Below are 27,142 nucleotides of genomic sequence, written 5' to 3'. Positions count from 1 at the left end.
TAAAAACTCGCCGTTGCTGCGCTCCCATTCAAATGACGTCACGTACCACATTACTGATACGTACTGGTTTTTGGAGACGGCAGGGTCGCTAAATGCAGTAAAACAGAAGTAAACGCCACCGACACACAGAAAGATTGCAACAAAGGATCATTCGGTTGATACGAGATCACTACATTTCTCCATTAAGGTAAGTGCCTTCATTGTTCCCTGTTTTTTTTAGTCCGTATTTGTGATGAACTTCGGGGCAAGGGAAATTGCAACTCGATCGCTAGTGGGCTGTGGCCTGCAGGTGCGACTGGAAATCAGTTAGAATGGCAGAATATTATGTTGGGTTAATGAACATCTTTAGACCGTTATCCAGACCCATATTGGACAATTATGTTATTAAGGTTATCCGAATAGAAAAAATAAAAATAAATTATTGTCCTGTATTTGGTTGTAATAATTCGTGTTCTCTTCAGATAGGCCTACATGTCACGATTTAAACTGCGTTTTCTTGGAACTCTCAGATCTTATCTTCATGCAATGTGTTTTTCTCATAATTTTTGTTTTTAATTTATTCATTTTATGATGTCTAATATTAAAACCTAGATCTTACAGGGCTCTCCTTAATATTCCAATGAGAGACAGAATATGTATTGGGATAAATGGGAAATTAAAATAGCCTTTTCTAAGGATTGTGGTATTTTATCGATAGTTTTTTTAGTTCCTGCCTTATTACTGTGCCAGTCTGCTATTTTGATTAACATACTATTATTTATTCATGATTTGTACTAAATCGAAATTATTTGGCTATAGGCCCACTGAAGTGTTGTCAGATTGTCTATAAGTAAAGATTCAAACCCCCTATAAACCTATGTATTGTGGCGGAAAATGTTTTGATGTAGGCCTACAGACGTACAGTCAAGTCTAGGTCGTTTTTTGGTGAATCTGAACTTTCGTAAACATCATGCTATAGCTTTCCAAGTATATTTATAGGTCCTGGTAAGAATTCAGAGTTGCAGATACATGACCACCACACTACGGTCAGATGAAGAAGTTAAACAAGGCGAGACTAGACCAGTTAGACTCATAAACAGGAAGGTGAACAAGAGTTAAGTCATCATGGCTACTCATTTACATGTAAGGCATTTAGCAGACGATTTTATCCCAAAACCAAAGCCACTTACAAGAAGTTCATTTGTCGGAGGATAGAGAAACAACAATACATCTCTGTGGGTACAGTAAGGATGTTCATAGAACAATTACCAAGCAATTACAATTGCTAGAGTAACCCATTCCCAGTATACAACAAAGATGGCTAAGATAAGTTCCTAAGTACCAAGTGCCAGAACATGCAACTTGATGTTACCATGATGCCATGACGTTGCGACTTCCTCAAATGTTGCATAAGGATGGGTTTATTTGTCTGTGAAAATACAGCCATTAATACCCAATCGTCCAGGGATCCCTATAGTAACCATAGCCACAGAGGGCTTGACATCTGCCAGGGCCGGCTAGGCTGAATGACTCTCAGGTGCTGCAATGTTTGGTTTTCATTTCATTGAGTTAGGACAAGAGATTAGGCCTAGGTAATGTCTAACGAAAGACATTAGCAGTAGCCTTTAGGCCTACGATCAAGATAAAGACACACGCACGCAAGCGCACACACACACACACACACACACACACACACACACACACACACACACACACACACACACACACTCTGCCTTTCTTTGTTCCATTTTCTCAATTACGCTTGCTCTCTGGATGTATATCAGATCTGCCCCTCATTCTTGATAGGAAGTTGCCCTTAACAGACATAGCAAAATGGCCCGATCCAATAAGAGCCTTCAAACTGTTCCTTATTATAAGCCATCTATGCTTTTATTCTTACATTTATGTTATTAAAAATTATACAGGTTTGGCCGATAGGTATCACTTACTTACTAATTCTCTAATCTATTCTCTAATTCTAATCTATCTACCATTTTGAGGAGTAGCCCCTGAAGCCAATATGGAGTCTAAAATAGTAGAGAGTGAGTGAGTGTACCCTGTGTGTGTTTTGCTTCAGAAAGAAGCCCATTCACTCTGTAAATGGGGCCTGTTTATATTTATGCATACAGGACTCCACATATGAATCACTTCATTACTCTACCTGCCCTAATTTCCATCGCCGCTGTAAATTAACCTGGGGATGTTGACTAAAGGCTAGGCAATATGTTTTACATGCATGGACTGGACCTCAATACAAACAACTCCCCAGATAGCTGCTTGGTTGGGAAATGTACTTCCTAACTCTGAGATGCAGAAGGCCAGATACTAATCGGCCAATTGAGTTAATCACAAGGATAGCTTTGTAATGGAATAATTTTATTTTCACATTCTGTTTCTCTAACTGCCATTTGGTAATTGTGAGTTTTCCCTGACACCCTTTGGGGAGGTCAAGGGTCAAGGGATCCATCTGATGCACAACTACCTCTACCCCTTTATGATCTGTCGTGTACATTTCTTGAAGAGATATTGCGTGAAGGACAGATTTCAGATCGACTTCACATTGCAATTGTCAATGATCAAATCAAATAATGTCGACCTAAAGGACAGAGTTTCCTGTGTTCTCATCAAGTAGATTAATGCATTAGGGGATCCCTGCTCGCGTTTGACCGGTTTACCCCAGGCACAAAGGTTAACGCTAGGAACAGGTAGGCTGGCTAGACAGTGCATGGTACAGGAGATAAAGTTTAGGGGAGCAGAGCTCATCTCAACATTTTCTGCCACCGTATAAGAAGTCCTCTTGAGTTTTGCTTGCGGAGCTCTTAGAGAGACGCAGGGCGAACTCTCATTTGACGCCTCGGATTATTGTGAGGCCTCAGATTATTGTATTGTTTGTTACGTGTTTGTTATACTTGTTGTATGTTTATTACTCGAATACATTGGCCTCCTTGTTATAAATTCGGAAGACCCTTTATTCTTACAGTTTATGCAGAGACAATTGGAGTGGGGCAAAATTCTGCTGTCATGTTGCTGTTCAGGATATAGAATGTTGGAATATTATTATGAATGAAATATAAAGTAAGAAATCTTAACACTGTGGGTAATAAATTGTATTTTTGTTAGTTTTTTGCATTAGTAAGTATTTTAAGTTAATATATAGCTAGTTCATATCTTAGCATATTATAATATAAAATCCTTGAGGCCTGGTTTGTATTTAAAGCGGGCAATTCCTTTAAAATACCCCTTGAACAGTACAAGTCATACGTCATAACAACCACATTGCATGCAAGTACAGATATATATTATAGTTAATAAATGTTTGACAGCTAGGCGCAGCTTTTTCCATTAAGACACATACAGCGTATCTTTACTGTGTATCACAATGTCCTTTACGATAGAGCTGCGGGTATCTGGTGGCTGATATCTTTCCATGGTCTCATTAGGACCATTCAAATAACAGTGTTTGGTTTACCTAGGGGGAAAGGTTACCAATAATTTGAAATATTGTTCATTGTGAACAATGTTACGGCAACATAATTCAGCATGTTAGCTTGGTGAAATTAATATGCCGTGGTCTCAAGTAGGGTAATTGGATCAATATGGGCCCACAAACCGGTTTGATATGATGTGCTGTCCTGGGCAACAATTGCATCACTTTTGTGGCCCCTTCAGGAGCACGCAGAGTAATGTTACTCTAGAGACTGGATCCTTGTTGAACTCCACCGATGCTACACAAATACAAACAGACGGTGCCATAGCATTATCAACTCTGATCACTGAACAAATTGAGTAGATGGTAGATATATTGTATCCATTTGAATCAAGTCTAGAAGATGGACATCCATTTAGGCTATTGAATATATAACCAGTATTGCCTTTATATGAGCTTAGACACCAAAACACATTCCTATCAACTGTATTTTCTATATTGTTGAAATGGCTATAATAAACTTGATACTTGATACTTGACACGTTTATCAGCAGCGCATCTTCACAACACATGACTACCATCTAAATCTGTTGTGTTTTGCATTGACCCACTTCCTCCTCCCAGTCAGGTGACCGTCCGACCCACAGATGAACTTTGAGCAGCCACCTCCGTACCCGGGCCAGGGTCCGACGGCCCCGGGCTACCCACCCCAAGGACACCCGCAACAAGGTTACCCGGCAGCAGGCTACCCTCAGCAGGGTTACCCAGTCAACGTGGAGCAGGGTTACCCTGTCAACATGGAGCAGCCTAACCCCGCCTACCCCAACTACCCTCCTGGAGCCATGGGCCCCGGGGGCCCCTACCCGGGGCCTGGGCAGCCTCCCTACCAGGGATACCCACCACAACCACAGTTTGGTTGGCAGGGAGGGCCCGGGCCGGCCCAAGGCCCCATGTACGGAGAAGGCCCCAAAAACACAGGTGAGACATTTGCATTTGCATTTAGGGCATTTGGCGGACGCTTTTATCCAAAGCGACTTGCAATGAGTACATTTGTCATAAGAAGTGCAACAATATATATCGCTGTCGGTACAGTAGGGATGTTCATAGAACCAAGTGCAAGTACAACAATCGCTAGGCTAACCAATTCCCCGTGTTACAGCAATGATAGCAGCTACTGCAGTTGCTACACAGTTAAGTACTATAATAGAATGCAACACAATACAATATAATGTACAATGGTGGCCAGAAGGGGGAGGGTGGCTATGCAGAGTCGAGGGGGACTCTGAACAGGTGAGTCTTGAGTCTTTTTCGGAAGATAGTGAGCGACTCTGCGGTCCTGAGAACGGCAGGGTGCTCGTTCCACCACTGAGGTCCCAAAACCGAGAAAAGTTGTGACTTTGCTGATCGACCTTTGCTAGCTCTTAGCGATTGCGGTATCAGACAGTATCAGAGACCTGCCGAGTCATGGTTCGATAGCTTAATCCAATTCACAATAATCAAAATAAAAGGATTGGCTTCTGCAGACTAACAAAACACGGGTCGGGTATACAACTGAAAGGTTGTGTTGTGTTGCTAAAGAGAGTGGCCAATGGTGAATATGCAAAGTGCAAGTCAAATTGTCTGGTCCAAAGGGCAAATTCAGCATGTCTTCACTGTGCCTCGGTGACGAGGCTTAACTGCCTCCATGCCTGGTCATCAGCACTTTCAGGGCTGATCAAAGTAAGTGGAAATGCAGCAAATGGCTAATGATTGACAGCCTTTCATTGTGCTAGAATTAATATTATCAGTGCGCAGTGGTGAGTGAGCGGTGAGTTAGCCTTTACTTTGTGGTCGGAAAACAGCTGGTCACCTGGGTGATCCGCCCTCCTCTCCTGCATGACTCAAACAAGATGGCGGCTCAAAGCTGGATCACTGTTACGTATACATTATTAATCACAACCACACAAAGAGGTGCAACGCGTTTGCTCAGGAAAAAAACGGCCACTGTGGCCTCACTTGTCATTACGTAGGAGAGAGAGACGATACAAAACGGATGATCCTGTCAACTTAATAATTTAAATAGCTAGGCTATCCTATTACTGGTTAGAAGATAGGAATAGAGGTGCTACCATACACGTGATGGACAATATTGTTTTCAGAAATGACGCAACGCAATATCCGGAGTCAATACAGATATGCCGAAATACCTGCTACCATTATATTACAAAACAGTTTAATTACATTAACTGTCATTTCACCTCTTTGTTATGTATATTTTGCAATGTATGCAGTAAGTGAATTATAGTGGATATTAGAGTTTGCTGATACACAAGAGCTACGGTTGTAATCCAATTCAGTGAGAAAGATGTAGTATATCAGCATATCATACACTAGCGTTCCTTGAATACACAACAACGGTGCTACTCACTTCACTACACACATCCATCATACACTTTGAAACGGCGGCCCGTTGCTTTGATGCGTCATCCATCACACAATAACAAATACGAGAAGCATTACTCCGGAGGGTTGTTTATCCTATGGATCATCTACATCTCTGGGATATTATGGAATCCGCTTGGTCACGTCGTGAGACAATAGAATTCTCCCTGCTGAACATAATGAGAGGGGAGAATAGCCACGACTGTATTGGAACAATAGACCATTATTTTCCTCTCTCTCTGAAACTCACTGTCCCCCTTTCTTTCTCTCCTTCTCTTGCTCCTTTCTTCAATTTTCTTTATTTATCTCTGCCCTCTCCTCCTCTGTGCCTTCCTCTCTCTCCCTCTCTCCCTCTCTCCCTCCAGTATACGTGGTGGAGGAGCGGAGGAGAGATGACAGTGGAGACACATGTCTGACGGCCTGCTGGACGGCTCTGTGTTGCTGCTGCCTGTGGGACATGCTGACATAACCCCTCCCCCCCCCCCCCCCACCCCCACCTCATCAACACCACCTTCGCCTCCATCTCTCTGTGCCTGGAAACCAATCAAACCTTCTCTCGCTCTCTCGCTCTCTCTCTCTCTCAAACACACCTTGAACGTCACTCCACCTCCCAGAAGTATCCCCCCGTGAAGAAACCTTTGCTCGTCCATAAGGAAAAGAAACACCCACTCCAAACCACAATCTCCCATGGATATCAGCTCATCTCAGCTCCATGGAGCAGTGGCTGATCCCCGGGTGTGTGTGTGTGTGTGTGCGCGTGTGAGTGTGTGTGTGTGTGTGTGTGTGTTCATCCGCGCCATCTTGACCATGAGGGGAAGCACCTTTTTGAGAACCAAGCCCAAGAGTATACTCTAGTCTGTCCAATCTCAGGCTCCGTTCTGTGATCAAACTCCTACATGTTGCCACACGCACCCATCACGACTCGAACACATCAGATCCCTGGTAAATGAATGACACACACCCACACACACACACACATATGCACAAAGACACACACACACACACACACAGTTCCACACACACCTATATATATCTCAGGCTTGTTACGTGTGGAGCTCTCCTTTGCACTTTATGATGTTATAACTGTAAGAAACCCGCTCCTTCCCTCTCCTGCCCCCTCCCCCCTCACAGCCTTATCGACCCCCCCCCCCATGCCCCGAATACCTCATATGCCTGGTCCCTCATGGCTAACGCAGCTAGCACGACTGCTGGATGCTAACAAGCCACTGGGCCCTCTTCAGAAGCCGATGCTTGCAATGTATTCCTCCCTCTTATTTGCACAGACAGTCCGGTTGCCGATGTATTTCTTCAGGTGAATCGTGTGATGAATAAAAGAAACACCTTTTTTTCTTAAAAAAAAAGATGATGATTTATCTCTGATTGCATAACATAGTGCACTTGCTTTCCTGCTGAGCCTGATAAGGTGATTTGAAAATATTACTTCCAACATGAACATTCCATAAAAAAAAAGTGAATAAAGAAAAATGCCCCCCAAAAAATCTATAAATAATAAATGGTGAATAATAGTATTTTACTTTGTCTTTTGCTTGGAAGAAAAATAATCATGCATTAAAAAGTGATGTATCCCAAAATAAGTCACTGGCTTGTAATATTTGGTATGGTGTCGTATGTCATATGCGTGTGAGTGAGATTGAGGGGTTAGAGAAGAGGGCAGGAGCCATGCCTGGTCATCTTTCTCAAAGGTTATGGAAGTGAGCCCATAGCCAGAGCTTGCCAGATCATGCAGGGCTTTACAAAATGGCTTCCATCAGCACGTCAAAAGAAAGCATATGATCCTGCAATGTTGTAATTTCATAATGTTATACTGGTTTCATATTGATAAATGTCAATTCATTTGATGCATTTCTAACTGTTTACTTTCTGAAATTAACACATATGTATTTAGTCTTACCCCCCCCCCCATGATGAGTGTGAGAAGAGGACGCTTAAAATAAAGGAAGAGTATTGAGTTACAGATGTCGGTAAGCATGCCGGGTAGTACTATCTTTAGAGTCCAAATATGTGCATGTGACTTATCTGCAAACACATGGGTGCTGGTAAAACTTTGCTCTTACTGGATATGGTGTTTTGGCACTCAACATGTTGGTCTGTTATAATTATTCAATGGTTTTATTAACCACCCCATATATATGCCCCTTTAAACCCTCCAACAAAAGATAGGTAATTAAAGATTAGGGTTGGTTCATGAATGGCATGCTTTAATTGATTGTTCTTTGATGCTTGTTTTGATGCTTGTTTTTTTACTTAAAAAGTGTAAGAAAACAACTTAATATGAAGTCAAAATAACCGGAAAGAAAATACAAACCTGTTTGCCATCAGAGGATTTTTAACAGCAGTTAGTTGGTAGAGGATTTTATTCATATTAACATATGTAGCCTATTGTTTGTGTCATTGTTCCTGGTTATGTAATTAAAAGCATCACAACTTCCACATTGTAATGCCTGATGCATGTATACATTTATAAGAGTAACTTACTGTATTAGTACACAATAAAGCCCTTTAAAGCAGGAGGACATTTCTCCAGTATTTCCATAACATCTAAGCTTTTGGAGAAGGTCCCAATCAGATTACGTTTGCAGGTGACAGTTGGCCTGTATTTTAATACAAAACAAGGGCATAACAGTGTGACTCTACGGGTCAAGAGTCTGTTAAAGACACAGGAGATGTGAGGAAAACCAAAACTTGACATGGTTGAGGAAACAAGTACTTTTTATTGATAAGGTTCTCAGAAGAGTCTCGTTTCAGTGAGTGTATAAGAATCATCCTTAGATAATAATACTGATTTGGTACATTATGACATCCAGCACGAGTCTCTTCACAGTGAGAGGGATCCATTACTGCTACTGCTGTTGGGGTCTAGGACAGTAATATTTCTGCTTCCAAACTAAACCAAAAATGAAACCAAACATTCAAAAACCAATGGGGGACTGATAATGTAGATATGGAATATTTGAGTGTCACAAAACTCTAGAGTAGTAAGACCAGCTAAAGATCCGCACATTACAAGCCACTTCCTCTTAGAAATATAAAACTTGATATTCTGAACAATATTCTACTGTGCTGCATAAAGGTAGATCTATACACTGTACATTGAAATATATTTAAAAAAAAAACAGATTTCACAGTTTTAAAGACTTTATTTAAAGTATAAACCGTTTTAAAACACTTTATTACATAAATTATTCTTTTTTTAGCGAGACTATTATTGAATCTGAAATAATACAAAAAGCAAAATTAACATTTGTTACGTATTATACAAAATAAAATAAACAAATTCGCTAATGTTCAACTGGTGACTCCCTTATGATTGTCATATAGTACTAAGAATATTAAATAATAATAAAAAAAAAATGAACAAAGTAAGTAGATATCGACACTAGCTTGTATGTTCTCTGGACTCTGTGAAGGGTGTTTTTTGAACGCTCTGTACAGAAGTGCCTCGGTGAAAGTCTCACAATTCTATCGCGACTGAAACGTACAAAACTACGGCAGCTACAGTATACGCAACATCCTGAACTTTAGTGTAGTCTGAAAACACATGTAGTAGTAGTATACCTCTCCTCCTCGCACCATTCTGAAACAAAAACAATGCTAATGTGATTACCACTGTCCACAAATATAACCTTTTTGTTATTATTATTATTATTATTTAATTTTTTTTGAAGGGTATTTTATTATTTATTTCTCAGTAACTAGTTTTCCTGTTTGTTCAAGCCAGTAGTTGGTGTTTTGCTCAGAGATATACACTCCACCTCAGCAGGAGCATAGGTCCGTGGACATCGTGGGGCCTGAGTCGGGGAGATGACTTGTTGTGGTGGTGGTGTTGTTGTTGTGTTGTTGTTGTTGTTGTTGTCGTTGTCGTTGTGGTCGAACAGCCGTTTCACATGGTGTTTTTGCTGTTGGTTTCGGCGCAACTTGTGTGACGTCGTCCTTGGATCCATTACTTTGATTGGTCGTACTCTGGGGAATGGCTTGGCCTCCCTTATTTGGTCCCTTTGCCTAGAGAGGTTTTTGTATTTTTTTTGAATAGAGACAAGCTCTCACCGCAGAACCCAGTGCAACGCTAACCCACCAGCAGCTGTCATGGCCACTCTCAGTGTCGATCCAAAAAATATGGGTAAAAATATCGATATCTTTTTTAAAAAGGGGAATTTTTCCTTATTCGTTAAGCAACAGGTTTGTTCTTTCCTTTCCAAGTTCATCAGTGCTTTTTGAGTTGCTCAAAGTTTCTCAAAACAAAAAGGAAAAGAAACGCTGGAATAAACATTACATGTTTTTTGCCCGTGGCAGTAAAATCAACAATAACTTTTTATTTTCTCTGATAAGTTCTTCTTTTCAAAAGTCCCTGCAGCGTTCCGTGAGTTGGTTTTTTATTCTCCGCGGGATTTCGAGTGGCGCAAGAATGAGAAGGCTGGGTGGAAAGAACCGAAAAGAACGTGAATGTCGGCGAGACGGGACGGGAGGCGTGGCTCCGTCCAATCGGACAAGTCCCCGGGAGGCTGTTACCTCCTCCCCATCTCGTTCTGTCGGAGGAACTGGATGTTGTTGCTGCTGTCGGCCAGCTCCGGGTACTGCTCCACGGGCAGTATATAGTACCCGTCGTAGCCCTGCACCCTGCCCGATGTCAGCAGCTGCTGTCTCTCCCCCTCCGTCCACAGACGGCTTCCCTCCTTCCCGTCCCGCACCCTCTGCTGCTCCCGGCTCCAGGCCCCCGACATGGCCCTCTGCCGGGCCTGCTCCAACAGTCTTACCTTCTCCTCGTCTACGACGTCCAGCGCCAGCCCGTAGCGCACGCTCAGCGCCAGCGACGGCGCGGCGAACTCCACGGTGGCGCCTCGCCTCGAGCGGCTGCTCACCGTCACGTTGATGCCGCTCTCCAGCGACTTGCGTCCGTTGGTGAGCCCCAGCGCCAGCAGGTCGCCGTCGGCCGCGCCCACCTTGACGAAGTAGTGGCAGTCGCGGCCGTCCTGCGTGTAGTGCGTGCCCTCCAGGTAGAGGGCGCCGTTGAGCACCAGGGCGACCTTGCGGCTGTCGTCGCTGGCCACCGACGACACGCCCGCCACCACGCGGCCCTCCTTCAGCGCCAGCATCACGCCGCGGCCGATGATGGGCGTGCTGGTGCCGAACCAGTGGCCCGGCTTGTCCCGTCGGCCCCGCCGATCCTTGTTGAGCAGCCGGCCCTCCAGCGCCATGAAGGCCTGGTTGTGGCGCTCGGCCGCCTGCTGCACGCCGGTGATGAGCTGGGAGGGAGACGAGGGGGTAAGCGTTCAGAGACACTTGGCTTGTATTCTATGCTTTTTGTATGTTGTTTCCCTCTATATATATTTTTTGTACTACTTATGCTTGTTTTTTACTCTTATTCTACTTGCTACATGGTGTTTGCTGCTGCTTGAAGTGCAATTCCCTGAGGGAACCTTCCGGATTAATAAAGGGCCAGTTTGTACACTATATAAGCCTGTTGATTACAGATGGTTCACATCCGGAGTGAAACCTCAGAACTAATACCGGAAATACGCAGCAATGTCAATGCTCTACTGACCACCTCATCTACTATAGGCACGAGGGAAACTCTATGACCTGCACCTGACAAGACAATGATGTCACGCTAGAAACAACTATCCCGCCCGCGGATAGTGTGTAATCTCTTACTTCCTGCCCGCGGACGTAATAGATTACTCACTATTTCCCTGTGAGTAAATATTTAGCCAGGTCTAAAAGTCTATCTGTTAAAAGACAGATATGGGATACAATAACATGTATTATACCATGGTCTGGGGGAATACTCGATTCTGATTGGCTGCAGGGTGTCCATTAATCCCTGATACATGGACACCTGCTAAGTAGTTCCAGACAAATTGTCTATTCAGCCTTCAAAACGAGAGGTGGTAAATTGTAAAAAATGCATTAAACTGTAATCCGAAAACGCGGTTATAAGCTATAGACCCTATAGTATCTGTGGTATAAAGGCTGGGACTTATTTCAAATTATAAATGTGTACACTTTATGATATAGACCGTATAATATTTATTTAAGATGTAAATATGTACAATGCACAACGTTAGCTCTCTGGCTCATGAACAACGTTTCCGTTGCATAAGAACCTTACGGGAGGGTAATGATGGTTCCAGGTATTAGTCAAACCCTCAGGCGTTACCAGGGAAACTATATAATGGCTTGTGAGAAACGTTATATTTGGATTGTAAAACGCATGAAAATATAAATTAATGGTCTTAATTTCTTTTCTTTGGCAAGTGACCATGGTATAAGCGGGATAATGCCCTTCGAGGTGTCCATTATCAGGAATTAATGGACTTCACTTCTAAGGCGTTGTTCATTAATTCCTGATAATACTTCATTCATTCATTCGGGCATCAAAAGCACACGCAAATTTGGAACCGGAAAAATTAGATAGTAGTTAGAGATAGTTAGTTGTACTGACGATTATTTCATGAGGGTCGTAACTTAGTATATGACCTAACACCTTGCACCATTAAACCCCTTTGAGAACAGGAGTCAGGCTGCCAACACGTCCTCAGTGTGTTAGTGTGTCATGGCGATGCCAGGCACGTACCTGTCCATTCTCACAGTGCTGCGTGGCCTGCAGTTCGTAGGGTGGCTCCACAAAGTAGAAGGAGTGTCGAGGGAAGCCGGGGATTATGTTACTGAGCTGGAAGCCAAACATCACCAGCCAGCTCTTCACATCTAGAGCAGCACAGATAGACGTGGGAGATAAGCAGGGGGGAAACAATCACACAGAAAACGAGAAGTCAACAGTTGGTCAACAGTCAACAGTCAACAGTCGGTCATGATTGCTCAACAGGATTGCTGTCATTTAACTCTTTTATTATCCTGTTACATGTTACTTTAGATTGACCGGACACTAAAAGCATAATTCCAAAAAGGAGAAAAGCCTGCTAAGGCAGCATTTCTGAAACTTAGCGTAACTCCCATTACATTTTGTAAAAAATAAAAATAAAAAGAATGTAAATACTATCTAAAAGCACCAGAATCCACACACTCGGTCCCATCTCCTCTTACCTGTGACGTAGTTCTTGATGTCCAGCATGTCGCTGAGGGGGTTGTTGTTCTTGAACATGTACAGGTTGAACGGGGCGGGGTCTTTGCCGATCTTGGGCCAGGTGGCGTAGTCCGGGGAGGTCCAGCGGCCCGCCAGCACGTCGTAGTCCCGCTGGGTGAAGTGGACCAGCTTGGTGAGCGAGTCGTAGAGGCCCCCGTGGAAGCCCACCACCAGCTGGAACTCCGGGTTGGAGTCCAGGTAGACCTCGCCGTAGGCCGTGTACTGCACCTGTGGACCGGCAGGGGGCGACACGGAGGTGAGGGCGGTTCCTCAGGGAGGGGCGAGCCTTAAAGGGGACCTATTATGCTTTTTCGACTTTTATGACCTATAAACGTTGTTATAATGATTGATAGTCATGTTTAACCACACACAAAAAACAATGTCGATTTTCGGGAAACTCTTCTTCTCATCTGGGCGCTTTCAGCCTTCTCTGTCAACGCTCGGTTTCGTCCTTCTCCGCCCCCTCCTGCCAACCTAACTCCGATGTGATTGGTTACCTTCATGAAGCGCGCGCGCGGGCAGATTTGACCAGGCATATGGGGGCGCGGCAGGAGTGCCTCTACGTAGATGTTTTCCCAGAAATGTGAACAAGTGAATCGCAAACGTTGTCCCGAGTGTTTAGCGCTCTGCACAGCCACCCCAGACTGTCACCAGGGAATACGTCGAAATGCATGTACGTCATTATTTGACACTTTAGTATGGTTAAACATGATTATCAATCATTATAACAACGTTTATAGGTCATAAAAGTCGAAAAAGCATAATAGGTCCCCTTTAACAGGTCGTCCGCCCTGTGCATCCGGATTCAGTGCCCTAAGCCCGGATGCGGATTAATGTCCAGGACCGCGTTATTTATTTTAAACTGTTTGAACTGTGAACCTTTTTGAAACTAATTGACACTGGAATAACGTATCGGACATATTTATGCATTCCTGAATTTCAACCTGGGAATCCAGGTTTTATTCATCTATATATTAGATATTGGAATATTATCAACTGTCATATTATTGACTTTATGTATTGCAGTGTTGTTCTGGTTGTTTGACTGACACAGTGTGTTCACATCTGTCTCAATGGCCTTTCCCTGAATAAATAAAGGTTGAATAATATCAGGTGTGACGTCTGCCCTTACCTGTTTGATCATCTGGCCGTTGCTGCTGAAGACTGCCAAGGGCGTCCCGGTGTTGTCTGAGGCGATGTAGTACTCCTCCCCACTGCTCACCTCCATGGCAAACAGGTGACCCTGATGGAACGACAGACACCAATACACTCCGGTCAGCCCTTGGCATGGCTTCTAACCGTCCAACCAAAACACACACATTACCCATCTTTCACGTACTAATCTAGTCTCCCATCCAGAAAATGCATTTCATCAACATACAGAGTGTCACGAATAATATTTACGATGTATTTAGTCATTTAGCAGAGGCTTTTACTTAACACCCTTACACAAAAGCGTAAAGAGACATTTCGGACACATGAAGGAGCAGGCTGGGGATTAAGCATCTCTTAGAGCTCAAGAGTGCCTACTGGTTAGAGTGTGTACCGTCGCATCAAACCAAAAAACAGAACATCACCTTTTCCAAGGCAAACGTACCCCTAGCCACTAAACCAGGGGTCTCAAACTCGCGGCCCGGGGGCCAATTGAGGCCCGCTGGATGATATTTTGTGGCTCCCTGCTTGACATCAAAGTTTAGTGTTAGTGCGGCCTTGTGATAGGGTGACCAGATGTCCCGGTTTGCCGGGACAGTCCCAATTTTGAGTTGCGTGTCCTGAGTCCCGACAAAAGCCAAAGGACGCTAAAATGTCCTGGTTTCCACCAACCGCTGTGAAATGTCCCGTGTTGTCAGCGATTACATAGCCAGCGTGATCTAATTATAGCCCGATCATTAACTTAGATTGGGTCAGTTGTGCTCCTTTCTTCTGTGGAATACTTGATGTGGCCCAGCCTGACCAGGACTCTACCTCCAGCGGCCCCCAGGTAAGTTGACTTTGAGACCCCTGCACTAAAACATCATGACCCTCGCCCCTACACCAACCGCCCCCCCAACCGCCCGTCATCAGCCACCAGCTCGCTACCTGCAGGTCGTAGTAGAGGCAGGAGATCTCGGAGCTGGAGTGGTTGAAGATGTGCGTGACCCTGGCCGGGTGGTTGAGGTCGGCGTAGAAGAACTGCAGGTGCTGGCCCAGGCTGTTGCGGGTGGAGACGCGGCGCCCCAGCCCGTCGTAGTGGTACTGCACGCTCCAGCCGCCCGGCCCGCGGTTGTAGGCCCGGAGCAGCTGGCCCTTGGAGTTGTAGTCGAAGACGTCGGAGCCGCGCTGGCTCAGGAAGCCGTCCTCGTCCAGGCGGTACTGGACGTCGCCCAGCCGCGTGATGCGGTCGCGCAGGTCGTAGCGCAGCGGCATGATGCGGGCGCTGTTGCCCGGGTTGAGCAGGTGGAGGTTGCCGTTGAGGTCGTAGCTGTAGCGCCAGGTGGACCAGTCGTTCACCTGGAGGGAGGGAGGGAGGGGGGGGGGGGGGGGAGGGGGGGAAGGGGTTGGATGTGAGATACACGACTCAGCCGCTGACACACCTTGACGTCTCTTGAGGATGGTTATGGATGCAAACTGAGGAAAATTTTAACCAAGCGGCCTCAACAGAAACATTGTGACGCTCGAATCCGATCCCACAGGCTGTTGCTTTATCTGAGGGAGGTATTTTCTTGTAAAACAATGATGCTCTTTCATTGTGGAGCCAAGCGGTGCAATCACAATAAGAGGAACAGCACCATCTCTTGGGAAAAATATTTTATTGCAGTTTGTTGTCCTGGTTAACAATCATGTACCAGGATGTTTGGTTTCATTTATTCGTCATTTTAACGGCAGCTTATTTGATTTGCACTGCAATTTTCTGATACTAAAACTCAGGAGCATGCAGGGGTCTCGCTCAAAGATGCAGCTACAGATCGACTGAAGACAATGCATACGATAAAAACCAGACACCCCCCCCCCCCTCCCCTACCCACCCGCCTACCCCCACCCCCCCCCCCACCCCCCCCCCCACACACACTGGGTGCACCCACCTTGACGCCGCTGAGCTGGCCGTCCCCGTCGTACTCGTAGCGGTACTGGGTGGTGTTGGCGTAGGGTCCTATCTTCAGCTCCCGCTTCACCACGCGGCCCATGCTGTCGTACTGCACCGTCATCCAGTACATGAGCGAGCGGAAGATCTCGTACTGCACCTCCTTGATGCGCCCGTGCGTGTCGAAGTGCTTGCTGAGCGTCATGACGGCCGTGGTGATGATCTGGTTAATGTCGTAGTAAATCACCCCGAACTTCCCAAAGTGCTCCACCTGGGTCACGAAACAGAGGGGGGAGACGCAGAAGCAGCAATGAGCGGAGGAGGGTGATGGAGGGAAGGTGACGGGAGTTCAACCCAAAACTTTACTTTCTGTTATTTATTTTTTGGAGGGGGGGGATCGCATCGTGGTTCCATGGATCGGCCGCCTTTGACGAAAACGCTCAAAATACATTTGAATTGATGCTGTCGTCATGACAGCAGATGAACCGTTGCTAACATTCCGTGGTCGGGCGCGTCTATGGCGTGATTATGCACGCCGTAATTATGGACACCGTTAAACCCGGGATGTCTTTCGCATTTCGGAATCTATAGCGGAAGCGTTTATTCAAAACGACCCGCAGCGCATTCAGAGACCAATAAGCGGCAGGTGCTAAATGATCCACACGGGTACATCTGAGATTGAACCCAGAAACCTTTGGGCTGGGAGTCAGACAGCCTAACCAGCCACGACACTTACATCATTGCACCTTTAACTGTCAACAGCACAATCATTTGCTTTACTAATGGTTTGATTTTTGTTGCTTTTGTTGGATCTCCTGTCTGGATGAATGGATTTTTGCCGTGGTGTTGTCTGCCTGATTTAATGTCTTATGAGCCTGGCTGAAAACTAATTCCCCTATTAAGGAATGTTAAATGTGTAGAGTAGGCATATGTTTTTTGTCATATTTGTTGAAATTCTCTTTACATCCTGACATCATTCGATAATTCAAATGCTCTGACAAGAAAACAAAAGAATTCCAGTATCTGCAGCTGTCCCATGTCTGGAATAAGTCTGGCCAATACTTTCATTCGGCCCCAATTAATTGATTGGATGGTTTACCTGTCTGTCTACCTACCTACCCTTCTGCCTGCGCACACTCTGCCTGTGCACACATTGCGCATGACTAGAGTCTTCCAAGAGGCTAGGCACACATTTTTCTAAAGCTATCAAACTGGTCACGTGTTTTGGGGGAGCGGCTTTGGCGGGAGGCCTGAAGAGAGGGGCGGGGTTTATTCGGTTTTATACTTTCATAATCTTGTTTAGTCTGGCTGGCGTCTCCGAATTGACCGCCCTACCTTTAAGGAAGGCATACATAGATCAATTACTTTAGGAAGATACATAAAAAAAAAGCGACAATCTCCACTCTCGCACCTTGCCGGAGATCTCGTCGTAGCGGTAGAGGTCGACGGGCAGCGGCGTCTCGCTGATGACGGGCTTCATGCTGGCGATGCGGAAGCTGTTGTCGTGGTAGGTGTAGTCGAAGCGGGCGTTCACCATGCCCTCCTCGCTGAAGCGGTAGATCTGCTTGTCGATGAGCGGGCCCATCTTGCGGTAGCGGATGGTGCACGAGAAGCCGCCGCTCTGCAGGTTGACCATCTTCAGCACGCCGGCCGTCTCGTCGTAGCCGAAGGTGACCGCCGTGCTGTCGTACACGATCTCCGACAGCTTGGCCAGCTTGCCGTACTTGTAGAGGACGCGGCGGCCCGTGCCCAGGAAGTGGGTGGCCTGCGGGCGTCCGTCCTCGCTGAAGTCGTGGATGATGGAGGCGTTGCTCTCCGGCGGCGTGTAGGTGTTGCGGATGTAGCCCACCGACACGTGCGTGAACATGGTGTGGCGCGCCACGCTGGGCATGGTCACGGCCGTCACGCGGCCCGACTTGTCGAACTCGAAGACGTACTGCCGCTGGCTCTGCAGGAGCAGCACCATGGACTGGAGAGGGAGGGAGGGAGGGAGGGAGGGAGGGAGGGAGGGAGGGAGGGAGGGGGGGATGGAGGGAGGGAGGGGAGGGGGGGAGGGAGGGAGGGAAGAGAGGTAAAGAGAAGAGAGGTGAAGAAGGAAGGAACAGAGGAGAGGTGAAGAGAAGAGAGGTGAACGGGGAGGGAAAGGAGAAATAAAAATGCAGATTAGGTTAATATCGTTACTACCACCTGGCCCCCGTTAGTATTTTATATGGAAATGGCTGATTTACCTCCTGTGAAATGGTACCAAGAGTCACTTTATCCCTCACCTGATTTACTGGAATCTTATCCCATTATCATAAAAAATCATTTCACCTCCGTTTACTACCCGCAAACGACCACACTCTCATCCCCCCCTTGGCCACCGCTGAACCCGGCTTTCCGACACCCATGATCACCCCCCCCCCCCCCTCACCTAAAAGGCCATCGCCTCAGGCTACTCACTTTGTCCAGGTAGCTGTAGCTCCACACCTTGCCGTCCACGAAGGCGCGGGACACGACGCGGCCCTGCGGGTCGAACTCGGTGCGCTCGCTCATGCTGCCCCTCTGCAGGCCCACCAGCTGGCCCGTGCTGGAGTAGGACACGTTGACCACCGCCAGGCTGCTGCTGGGCAGCCACATGGCCGGCCGGCCCTGGGCGTCGTACATGATGCGCAGGGTGAACTTGCGGTGGTCGTCGTAGATCTTCTCCGTGCGCGTGTTGCGGTCGTAGTCGATGGAGAGCAGGTTGCGCCCGTGTGCCTGGGGAGGGGGGGCGATCAAGAAGCGGAGGGGGGGGAGGAGTTAGTCAAGAAGTGTAGGGAGGAGTCAATCAATAGGGGGGGGGGGGGGGGGGGGTGGAGTCAATCAAGAAGGAGGGGGGGGGTAGGCAATCGAGAAGGGGGGAATTAAATTTATAAATTAATTTAGCGTTCACACGTTCACATTTGCATTTATCCAAAGTGACCTCCAGCAGATTCAGATACATCCTACTAAGGAGCATCCCAGGTCAGGCCTCTTGATTAAGGATGCCTTAAGTGGTCACCTGACCACTTAATATCTGGCTAGCACCGCAACACCGTTGATGCTCCTCATGTTCTATTTCTAACTGTTTAGTTTGACAAAGAAGGTTAGCTCGTCATGCTACAGAACCCAGTGCATTGCTAAATATCCCTGAGTGAGGAATCCTCCCTTCTTTCTGGGAGGGAGTTTTTCCTTGACCTGTGGGAATGGCATAGATAGAAGACCTGTAAAGCCTTTTGAGACGGTCAATGATTCAGAGCTATGCAAATACAACTGACTAGACCTGACTCACAGCTAGCTTGCAAAGAATGGCAAACAAACCCTCGACCGGTGATCGGTCGAGGGTCAATGATTTATCCACAGATATGTACGCCGTGTTACAGGTGTCCGCGGATATAATAAAAGGCGTGGAAGAGGCTGAACGCAGCGGGCAGTGGCTCACCCTCAGCTTCCTGCCGAACACGGTGATCCGGCCCTTGGTCTGCTCCTTGCGGAGCCGCCATTCGATGGAGTTGAGGCCGTTGTCGGTGGGCAGGGTGATGTTCCTCCGACCGATGGTGGGGCTGACGGAGCCGGCCAGGATATGGGGCTCTGTGTGGAAGCTGATGCCCATCCCGTTGGCGTACATGACCCTCAGGGTGCCGTTGTTACAGAGCTGGTAGCTGTTCCTCACCTGGTCTGTAGGGGGCAGCGGTGAGCCAGGTTGAGACGAGGCTTACGACGGACTCGGCGGTGACAGTGAGTGTTATATCCGATGGCAGCAGGACGCACCCTGTTGCTTTGCTTTAGCTTTATTTCAACAGAATCAATGGTAATGCATTTGATAAAAGGGAATATAAAGCCCGTCTGATGTGGTCTCAGGGCTGAACGGGAGGGCTAAAAAATAAGATACTCCGACGTTAACATCAATACATTCCGAGTGTTACAAAAGCTGACGGCAAACAGATGCATCGTGCTTAAGTGAGAACACAAAACAACAGCGCGTTCATTTAGTTCTTCATCATTTCCTCAAAGGTATAAACAGACCCTTTTCTGAATAGTAAACGTCTTTTGTCTTACGTGCGCATACAGGAGTCTTGATTGTCGACCATATAAGTGCTTTTACTTCAGCCTTGGAAAAATGTCTGACACGTACGGAAGATGGAGGCTTTTATTTTGTTAACAAAAGGTAAAGGGATCAGATAGTGTCTGCCTTTGAAGCCCTTGCAGTAAAAGACGGTAATCCATAAGGCCAATTTGTGATAAAGCTAAGGGCGGCTATTTAACATCCCCTCAAACAGACAAGAGAGGCATTCTCTTTTTATTGAACACAACACAGCTGTTGGATAAATCTTCTGTTCTCCCTATCGGAACCATCTCCAACCCAGAGAGAGAGAGAGATAAAGAGAGAGAGAGAGATCACACAAAAGATATAGAGAGAAGAAAAGGGGCGATAGAGAAGGCTGATAGAAGCTCCGGGGCAACAAGGATTCACCGCATGGTAGAGTGATGAGAGAGAATTAGAATAGGAAAGAGAGGGAGAGAGAGAGACACTCAGAGGGAGAGAGAGGGAGAGCGAGAGACACCGAGAAAGAGTTGGGAGGCAAGACACACAGAGAAAGAGAGAGAAAAGGGAGAGACAGAGTGAGCAAGAAAGAGCGAGAGAGAGAGAGATAGGGAAGATTGTTAAGCGACCCAGTCAGCAGAGTATGAGTGTGTGTGTGTGTGTGTGTGTGTGCGTGCGAGAGTGTTTGAGTGCGTGATGCGCGCGTGCTTTGAACCGAAACACACACACACAATGCAGCAGGGAACCTTAAATGACTCACGGCACTCTGAGTAACTTAGTGGGCTTTCAGCAGCTCCTGCTCTGGTGCTGCCGAGTGCATCTACACTTTATTATTATTCAGTCACCAGACCACTGCTGCTGCTGTCGCCAAGCACACACTGTCTGAGGGGGTTACCAGTAGCCAATTATTCTTCCCTTTCCTTACTCTCTAAACACACTGAATAAGCTCAGGGATCATGGAAGCTCAGTCATAGGCTATGTGTGTGTGTGTGTGTGTGTGTGTGTGTGTACGTGTGTGTGTGTGTGTGTGTGTGTGTGTGTGTGTGTGTGTGTGTACGTGTGTGTGTGTGTTTGTGTGCGTGTGTGCGTGTGTGTGTGTAGGTGGGTGTGTGTTTAGGGGGTTTTGAGTGTGTGTGATGGTGTGTGACTGTGTGTGTGTGTGCATCTCTGAGTGTGACTGTGTGTTTCTTGGGGTGTGTGTGTGTGTGTGTGAGTGTGTGTGTGTAGCAGTCTGCAAGGAGAGGGTGCAGGAGTGCACCAGGGAAATATGGCACATTCACTTACATCAGTTAATGAACTTAGTCGGAATGATATTTAAAAGGCAAAGGTGCCTCACTGGGAATAACAATTATATTGGACAAATTCTGCTCCATGTCAGAAGAGAGGGAGAGGGAGAGAGAGAGAGAGAGAGAGAGAAAAAGAGAGGGAGAGAGATAGAAGGAGCGAGAGAGAGAGAGAGAGAGAGAGAGAGAGAGAGAGAGAGAGAGAGAGAGAGAGAGAGAGAGAGAGAGAGAGAGAGAGAGAGATTCCTCAGTATAAAAACAACAACTCTCCTTAATCTTTGAACATAACATCAACATTTGCCATCAGTGATAAGTGAAGATGGTATTATTATGGTGGTATTAACAGGTTTACAGGGCCTTATCCAGATACATTCTCTGCATGTGTGTGTGTGTGTGTGTGTGTGTGTGTGTGTTCCTGCGTGTGCGCACGTGCGCCTGCGTGTTTTTATCTTTGTGCGTGTGCGTGCCCACGTGTGTCCCTGTGTGCGTACATCTCGGCAGCAGCCCTAAAGGGTACTCGGCTAACGTCTGCGGTTGGCCACCAGCCGGGCCGCGCCTCACCTTGTACTACGGTGTAGGACGCCTCCACCGAGGACAGGTTGGTGACGATGGTGACATCGTCGTCCCGGCTCGAGCTCTCCACGTCGATGTTGATGGAGCGCTCGATCTCGCGGTGGAGGCTGGTGACCATGCCCGTGGGGTACGTCACGTTGGTGAGGCGACCCTCGCTATCGTACCTGCGGAGAGAGAGGAATAAAATAAACATTTACATTTACATTTAGGGCATTTAGCAGACGCTTTTATCCAAAGCGAAAGTACAAGAAGTGCAACAATATATCGCTGTCGGTACAGTAAGGATGTTCATAGAACCAAGTGCAAGTACAACAATTGCAAGGCTAACCAATTCCCCGTGTTACAGCCTCTAAATTAAATGTAGTATTATTATTATTATTACTGCAGTTGCTACACAGTTAAGTTCTATAATACAATACAACACAACACAATACAATGTACAATGGTGGCCAGAAGTGGGAGGCTGGCTATGCAGAGTCGAGGGGGACTCTGAAAAGGTGAGTCTTGAGTCTTTTTCGGAAGATAGTGAGCGACTCTGGGGTCCTGAGAACAGCAGGGAGCTCGTTCCACCACTGAGGTCCCAAAAACAGTTAGTAAAAGGTGAAGGGACCTCCCCATACCCACACACGTACACACAAAACACACACTCACTCATAATCACTCACACTAAAGCAAACAACTTCCATTATTCACTAGTTGGCAATGCAGGAGGAACGGAACTGGCGAGAATGGGTGCACTTCTGAAACCGAACACCGGGGGGCAGCAGCGCACTGGGAATACCGGCGCAGAAGCGCAATGCTACAAGCGGAGTAAAAATATGCGAAGCTCATACATTTTGTGTATCAGATTACTAGGAAAGGGCCAGAGAGGCTAAGCTGTTAGATGTACACCTCGTAGACGAGACCCGACGACAGGACACTCCTCTATCACTATCGCTGAAGCGCACACACACACACACACACACGCGCACACACACACACACACACTCACACACGCACACAGAGGCAAACACACGCACACAAACGCACACCCAGGCAAACACACATGCACTCACATCCACACACACACACACACACACACACACACACACACACACACACACACACACACACACACACACACACACACACACACACACACACACACACAGGCCAACACTCACTGGTAGAAGGTGGTCCAGCCGGTCTCGTCCGCCTTGGTGGCCAGCAGGCCCGTGCTGCCGCTGTACCCCAGCAGCGCCACCTCCTGCCCCAGGGCCGAGACGCTCCTCAGGCCCCCCGTGGGGTCCAGGCCCAGCGTCACCACCTGGTTCTCGGGCAGCAGCACCAGCCTCAGCAGGCCCGCCCCTCCGCCCTGGCCCAGGCCGTCGCGCCGCACCCTCAGCGTGTTGTTGCAGTTGTCGGCCAGCGTGGCCAGCTCGCCGTCGGCGCCGTACGTGAAGTTGTAGAGGGGCTCCCCGGTCACCAGGCTCACCGTCTGCACGTGCAGCCCCTCCTGGTTGAAGATGTACAGCTCCTGTTCCCGCGGCGACGCCACCTCGTACTGCATGCCGCCGCCCGACAGGCCGCCCAGCCCCGTGCCGGACAGGGCCGGGCCGGGCCGGTTGGCGCGCACCGCCCGGATGCGGATGTTGTTGAGGTCGGCGATGAACAGCGTGCCGTCCGGCGACACGGCCAGCGAGGCGGGCGAGTTGAGGCCCGCGTCGGGGGCGTAGCCCTCGTCGCCGTAGAAACAGTTGCAGTTGACGTCGTTCTTGCAGTCGCAGTCGGAGGTGGCGCCGGCCAACAGGGAGATCTCCCCGCTGGTGCTCACCTGGCGGGGGAGGGCGGGGGAGGGGGGGGGGGGAGAGAGAGAGAGAGAGAGAGAGGTGAAGCCGGTGTTGTTATAGAGACGCCGCTGGTTTTTAAAACCGTTTCATCGTGCGGCTCTTTGGCACAGGACGCCGGTACGGTAGTTGCATAATTGGGTAAAAAAACATCTTCAGGCACGTCGGGTCCAAACAACATAATCAGAAGCATGTATAGGATCCGTTTTGAAATGCCTCCCACGCCACAACAAAACCTGTGCAGAGCAGCAGACTTGGCTAGTAGCCGCCAAGGCTCGCTGTCTGACTGTCTGAGCGTCTGAGCGTCCGATTGGCCGGGGTTCGATTCAGAACAGCGAGCGACAGCGAGAGACGACAGGGTTCTAAGGGTCTCACCTGTCGGACGCGGTTGATCTTCTTCTCGTCCGTCTCGGCGATGTAGAGGATGCCCGTGTGGGACAGGGCGATGGCCGTGGCACTTTCCAGCGCCGTGTGGATGGCCAGCTTGCTGAGGCTGTAGTCGATGCCCGGGACCTGGCAGTGCATGGGACGTCCCGCGATGATGCTGACCTGGGGGGGCGCGGAGAACAGCAGAGCAAAACAAGTCGAGTCAGGTTGATGTTTGTGGAGCCTGTGATCACACTCCTGGTCTCAAGAGGGGATTCACAAGCCAGGATTCACCCCCCCCCCCCCCACCCCCCCCCAAACCCTACCCCCCCAGAAAGGCTATTAAGCTATTACTACTGGTTAGTCCTTTAGAGGGCTGTATTTATGGCTTTTTATTTTAGGCTTATGATATCATTTCTTTTTTGATGGGCCATTAAGGAGCAGGTAGGGGCTGGACATCTGCTTTTGGCTGCGTTTGAAGCCTAACTTTTTTTTGCAGGAGGTCAAACCCCTCAACACTTCTATAGTATCCTCCTGTGGACACTGGTCGGTAAGGAAAAGGAAACTTGTTTCACATAAGGAAAGAAAACTATCCGGCGGCTACCGAAGAAATCACTTGTCCGGAAGATACTTTCTTATATTTTGGCTTTAGTTTGTCTCAAAAAAGTATGATATTTTTTTCTTCTTCTTCTTCCAGGAACTAATTAAGCATCCAGGGTGTCAGCCCAGCAGAAAGCCTAAGATAATGGGTGCTCCATTAAAACCGTGTACTGTGAAAATCCCAGTTCGCTCTTTTTAAATTGCCGGAAAAAAAAAACAAATTAATTGGGACTAAGAGTGCAGAAACCCTCCCAGTAATGTTTAATCTTCTGCGCTCAGGAGACAGTACAGACCTGGTGGTTCTCCGTTATGCGCAGGATGACGTTGTTCTCCAGCACGTACAACGAGTTGTCCATCGGATTCACCGCGAGGTCCGTGGGCCACTCTAGACGCACCTGGAGGACACACACACACACGCACACAGGCACGGACGCGCACACACACACACACACACACACACAGACACGCGCACACACACACGCACACACACACACACACACACACACACACACACACACACACACACACACACACACACACACACACACACACACACACACACACACACACACACACACACACACACGTATGCACAACCACCCGACACCAGGTGAGAAACCGAGACTGAACTAAAGGAGGGAACCGCGCCAAGGTTTGGACAGGTCCCCACTTCATTTTCTAACCTACAGTGACTGTCCCTCTCTCTATCTGTCTCTCTCTATCTCTCTCTATCTCTCTCTCTCTCTCTCTCTCTCTCTCTCTCTCTCTCTCTCTCGGGGACTCACTCGTCCACGGTTTCAGCTCCTTTAATCCATCGCTTGGATCAATCACTCCCGCAGCCTCCGGTCTGGCCGGGGTCCATGGCTGGGATCCTCCAGAGGATAGCCATCTATCACCCCCACACCCTCTAATCTCTCCTCCATCCCTTCCCCTTGCCCCCCTCCCTCCCTCTCTTCCCCCCCTCTCTCTCTCTCTCTCTCTCCCTTCCTTCATTCCTCCCCCCTTTTCCTCCCTTTCCTCTTCCCTCCCTTCCACCCTCTATGCCTCCCTCCCTTCCTTCATCCCCCCTTTCCCTCCCATCCTCCCAGCACTCTCCCTCCTCACCCCCTCCCTCTCTTCCCCCTCTCTCCCCCTCCTTCATTCCTCCCCCCTTTTCCTCCCTTTCCTCTTCCCTCCCTCCCTCCTTACACCCTCCCTTCCACAGTGAATGTCTATCCCTCCCTTCCTTCATCCCCCCTTTCCCTCCCATCCCCCCAGCACCCTCCCTCCTCACAACCTCCCTCCTGACCTTCCGTCTTCCCCCCCCCCCCCCCCTGCCTCCCCCCCCCCCCCCCCCTGCCTCCCCCCCTCCCTCTCCTGCGTCGCTACCTGGCTGACGTCCATGCTGGAGTCACAGCTGAGCGGTCTGACGGAGGTGAGGTCGTTGGCCCCCAGCAGGGTGGAGATGATGCCATTCTGGTCCACCTTGCGGATCATGGTGGCGTCCACAAAGTACATCAGGCCGTTCTTATCCACCGCGATGCCTGCCATGGGAGAAGGAGGGGGAGACCCAGGGGGGTTAGGATTCAGATTTTGTCATTGCACTTGATGCTACAAAGCGATTGAAGTCCATTTCAGCTACGTTGAGGAATGGCTAGGAAGTTAAGGCAGCTTAAATCAGCCAGTTAAGATAATGTCTCAATTATATAAGATTTGGGTGACATGACTTAGACATGCTTCATTGAAATAACTAAGTCTAAAATAGAGTCTAAAATGAGACTCTGAGCACATTGTGTTTATATATATATCTATGTCTGCATGTATATATATATATATATATATATATATATATATATATACTGTTGGTTGGGAGGATGTCATTGGGATGCAGACATATGCAGTCTCGCCGGCTTCTCCCCGGGAAAATCCAAAGACAGCAAGTCGCAACTTGATTTTATATATTTTTTCCTCACAAAAAAAAACCGCTGACATACTCAAGCAAGTAGTGGTCGATTTACGACTCGTCCTCCATGGCCCCCTTTCATCGCACCCGTCCCCCGCTTTCCTTTCTATTCCCGCGTCTAGTTTTTATATGCATTTATTTATTGCTCACCACTCCTCTCTCTCCCTCTCTCTCTCTCTCTCGTCTCCCTTTGCATGCGTTCGTTTTTTTTTTACCGACTGTTTATTTTCCATTGCCATATTTTACTGCTGGTTGCAGCGTCAGCCTACAGCAGCCACTCAGACAGGTGTGTTTGTTGTCGGCAATTGTGGCCCTGAAAATAACTCAGTCTCACACACACACACACACACACACACACACACACACACACACACACACACACACACACACACATACACACACACACACACACACACACACACACACACACACACACACACACACACACACACACACACAGCGATGTGCAACAACAGATGGAGGATATCGCAGAGGACACATGAGAGAGAGAGAGAGAGAG

At 47.8% G+C, this 27,142-nt stretch overlaps 2 protein-coding genes across 2 annotated transcripts in view; one reads left to right on the top strand and one right to left on the bottom strand.

The window, feature by feature from the left end:
- Nucleotides 1-14: 14 nt before the first annotated feature.
- On the top strand, nucleotides 15-7,356 carry LOC132466417 (cysteine-rich and transmembrane domain-containing protein 1-like). Its single transcript, XM_060063663.1, has 3 exons — nucleotides 15-187; nucleotides 4,031-4,384; nucleotides 6,193-7,356. The coding sequence occupies exons 2-3, from the start codon at nucleotides 4,054-4,056 to the stop codon at nucleotides 6,294-6,296; spliced, it is 435 nt and encodes a 144-aa protein (XP_059919646.1). The 5' UTR covers nucleotides 15-187; nucleotides 4,031-4,053; the 3' UTR covers nucleotides 6,297-7,356.
- Nucleotides 6,665-27,142, bottom strand: part of LOC132466542 (teneurin-2-like) — a 22,218-nt gene continuing 1,740 nt past the window's right edge. Inside the window, 14 exon segments of the mRNA XM_060063793.1 lie at nucleotides 6,665-11,088; nucleotides 12,420-12,550; nucleotides 12,887-13,154; nucleotides 14,059-14,169; nucleotides 15,006-15,416; nucleotides 15,989-16,258; nucleotides 17,399-17,956; nucleotides 18,430-18,726; nucleotides 19,430-19,665; nucleotides 21,877-22,052; nucleotides 23,052-23,701; nucleotides 24,090-24,263; nucleotides 24,974-25,075; nucleotides 26,049-26,203. Coding sequence (XP_059919776.1) covers nucleotides 10,351-11,088; nucleotides 12,420-12,550; nucleotides 12,887-13,154; nucleotides 14,059-14,169; nucleotides 15,006-15,416; nucleotides 15,989-16,258; nucleotides 17,399-17,956; nucleotides 18,430-18,726; nucleotides 19,430-19,665; nucleotides 21,877-22,052; nucleotides 23,052-23,701; nucleotides 24,090-24,263; nucleotides 24,974-25,075; nucleotides 26,049-26,203 — 4,277 coding nt within the window. The 3' untranslated portion in view covers nucleotides 6,665-10,350.

Source organism: Gadus macrocephalus, chromosome 10 (genome assembly GCF_031168955.1).
Source record: "Gadus macrocephalus chromosome 10, ASM3116895v1".
NCBI classification, from domain to species: domain Eukaryota; kingdom Metazoa; phylum Chordata; class Actinopteri; order Gadiformes; family Gadidae; genus Gadus; species Gadus macrocephalus.
Note: the sequence above shows the minus strand (reverse complement) of the source record. Positions and strands in the feature narration are given on the sequence as shown.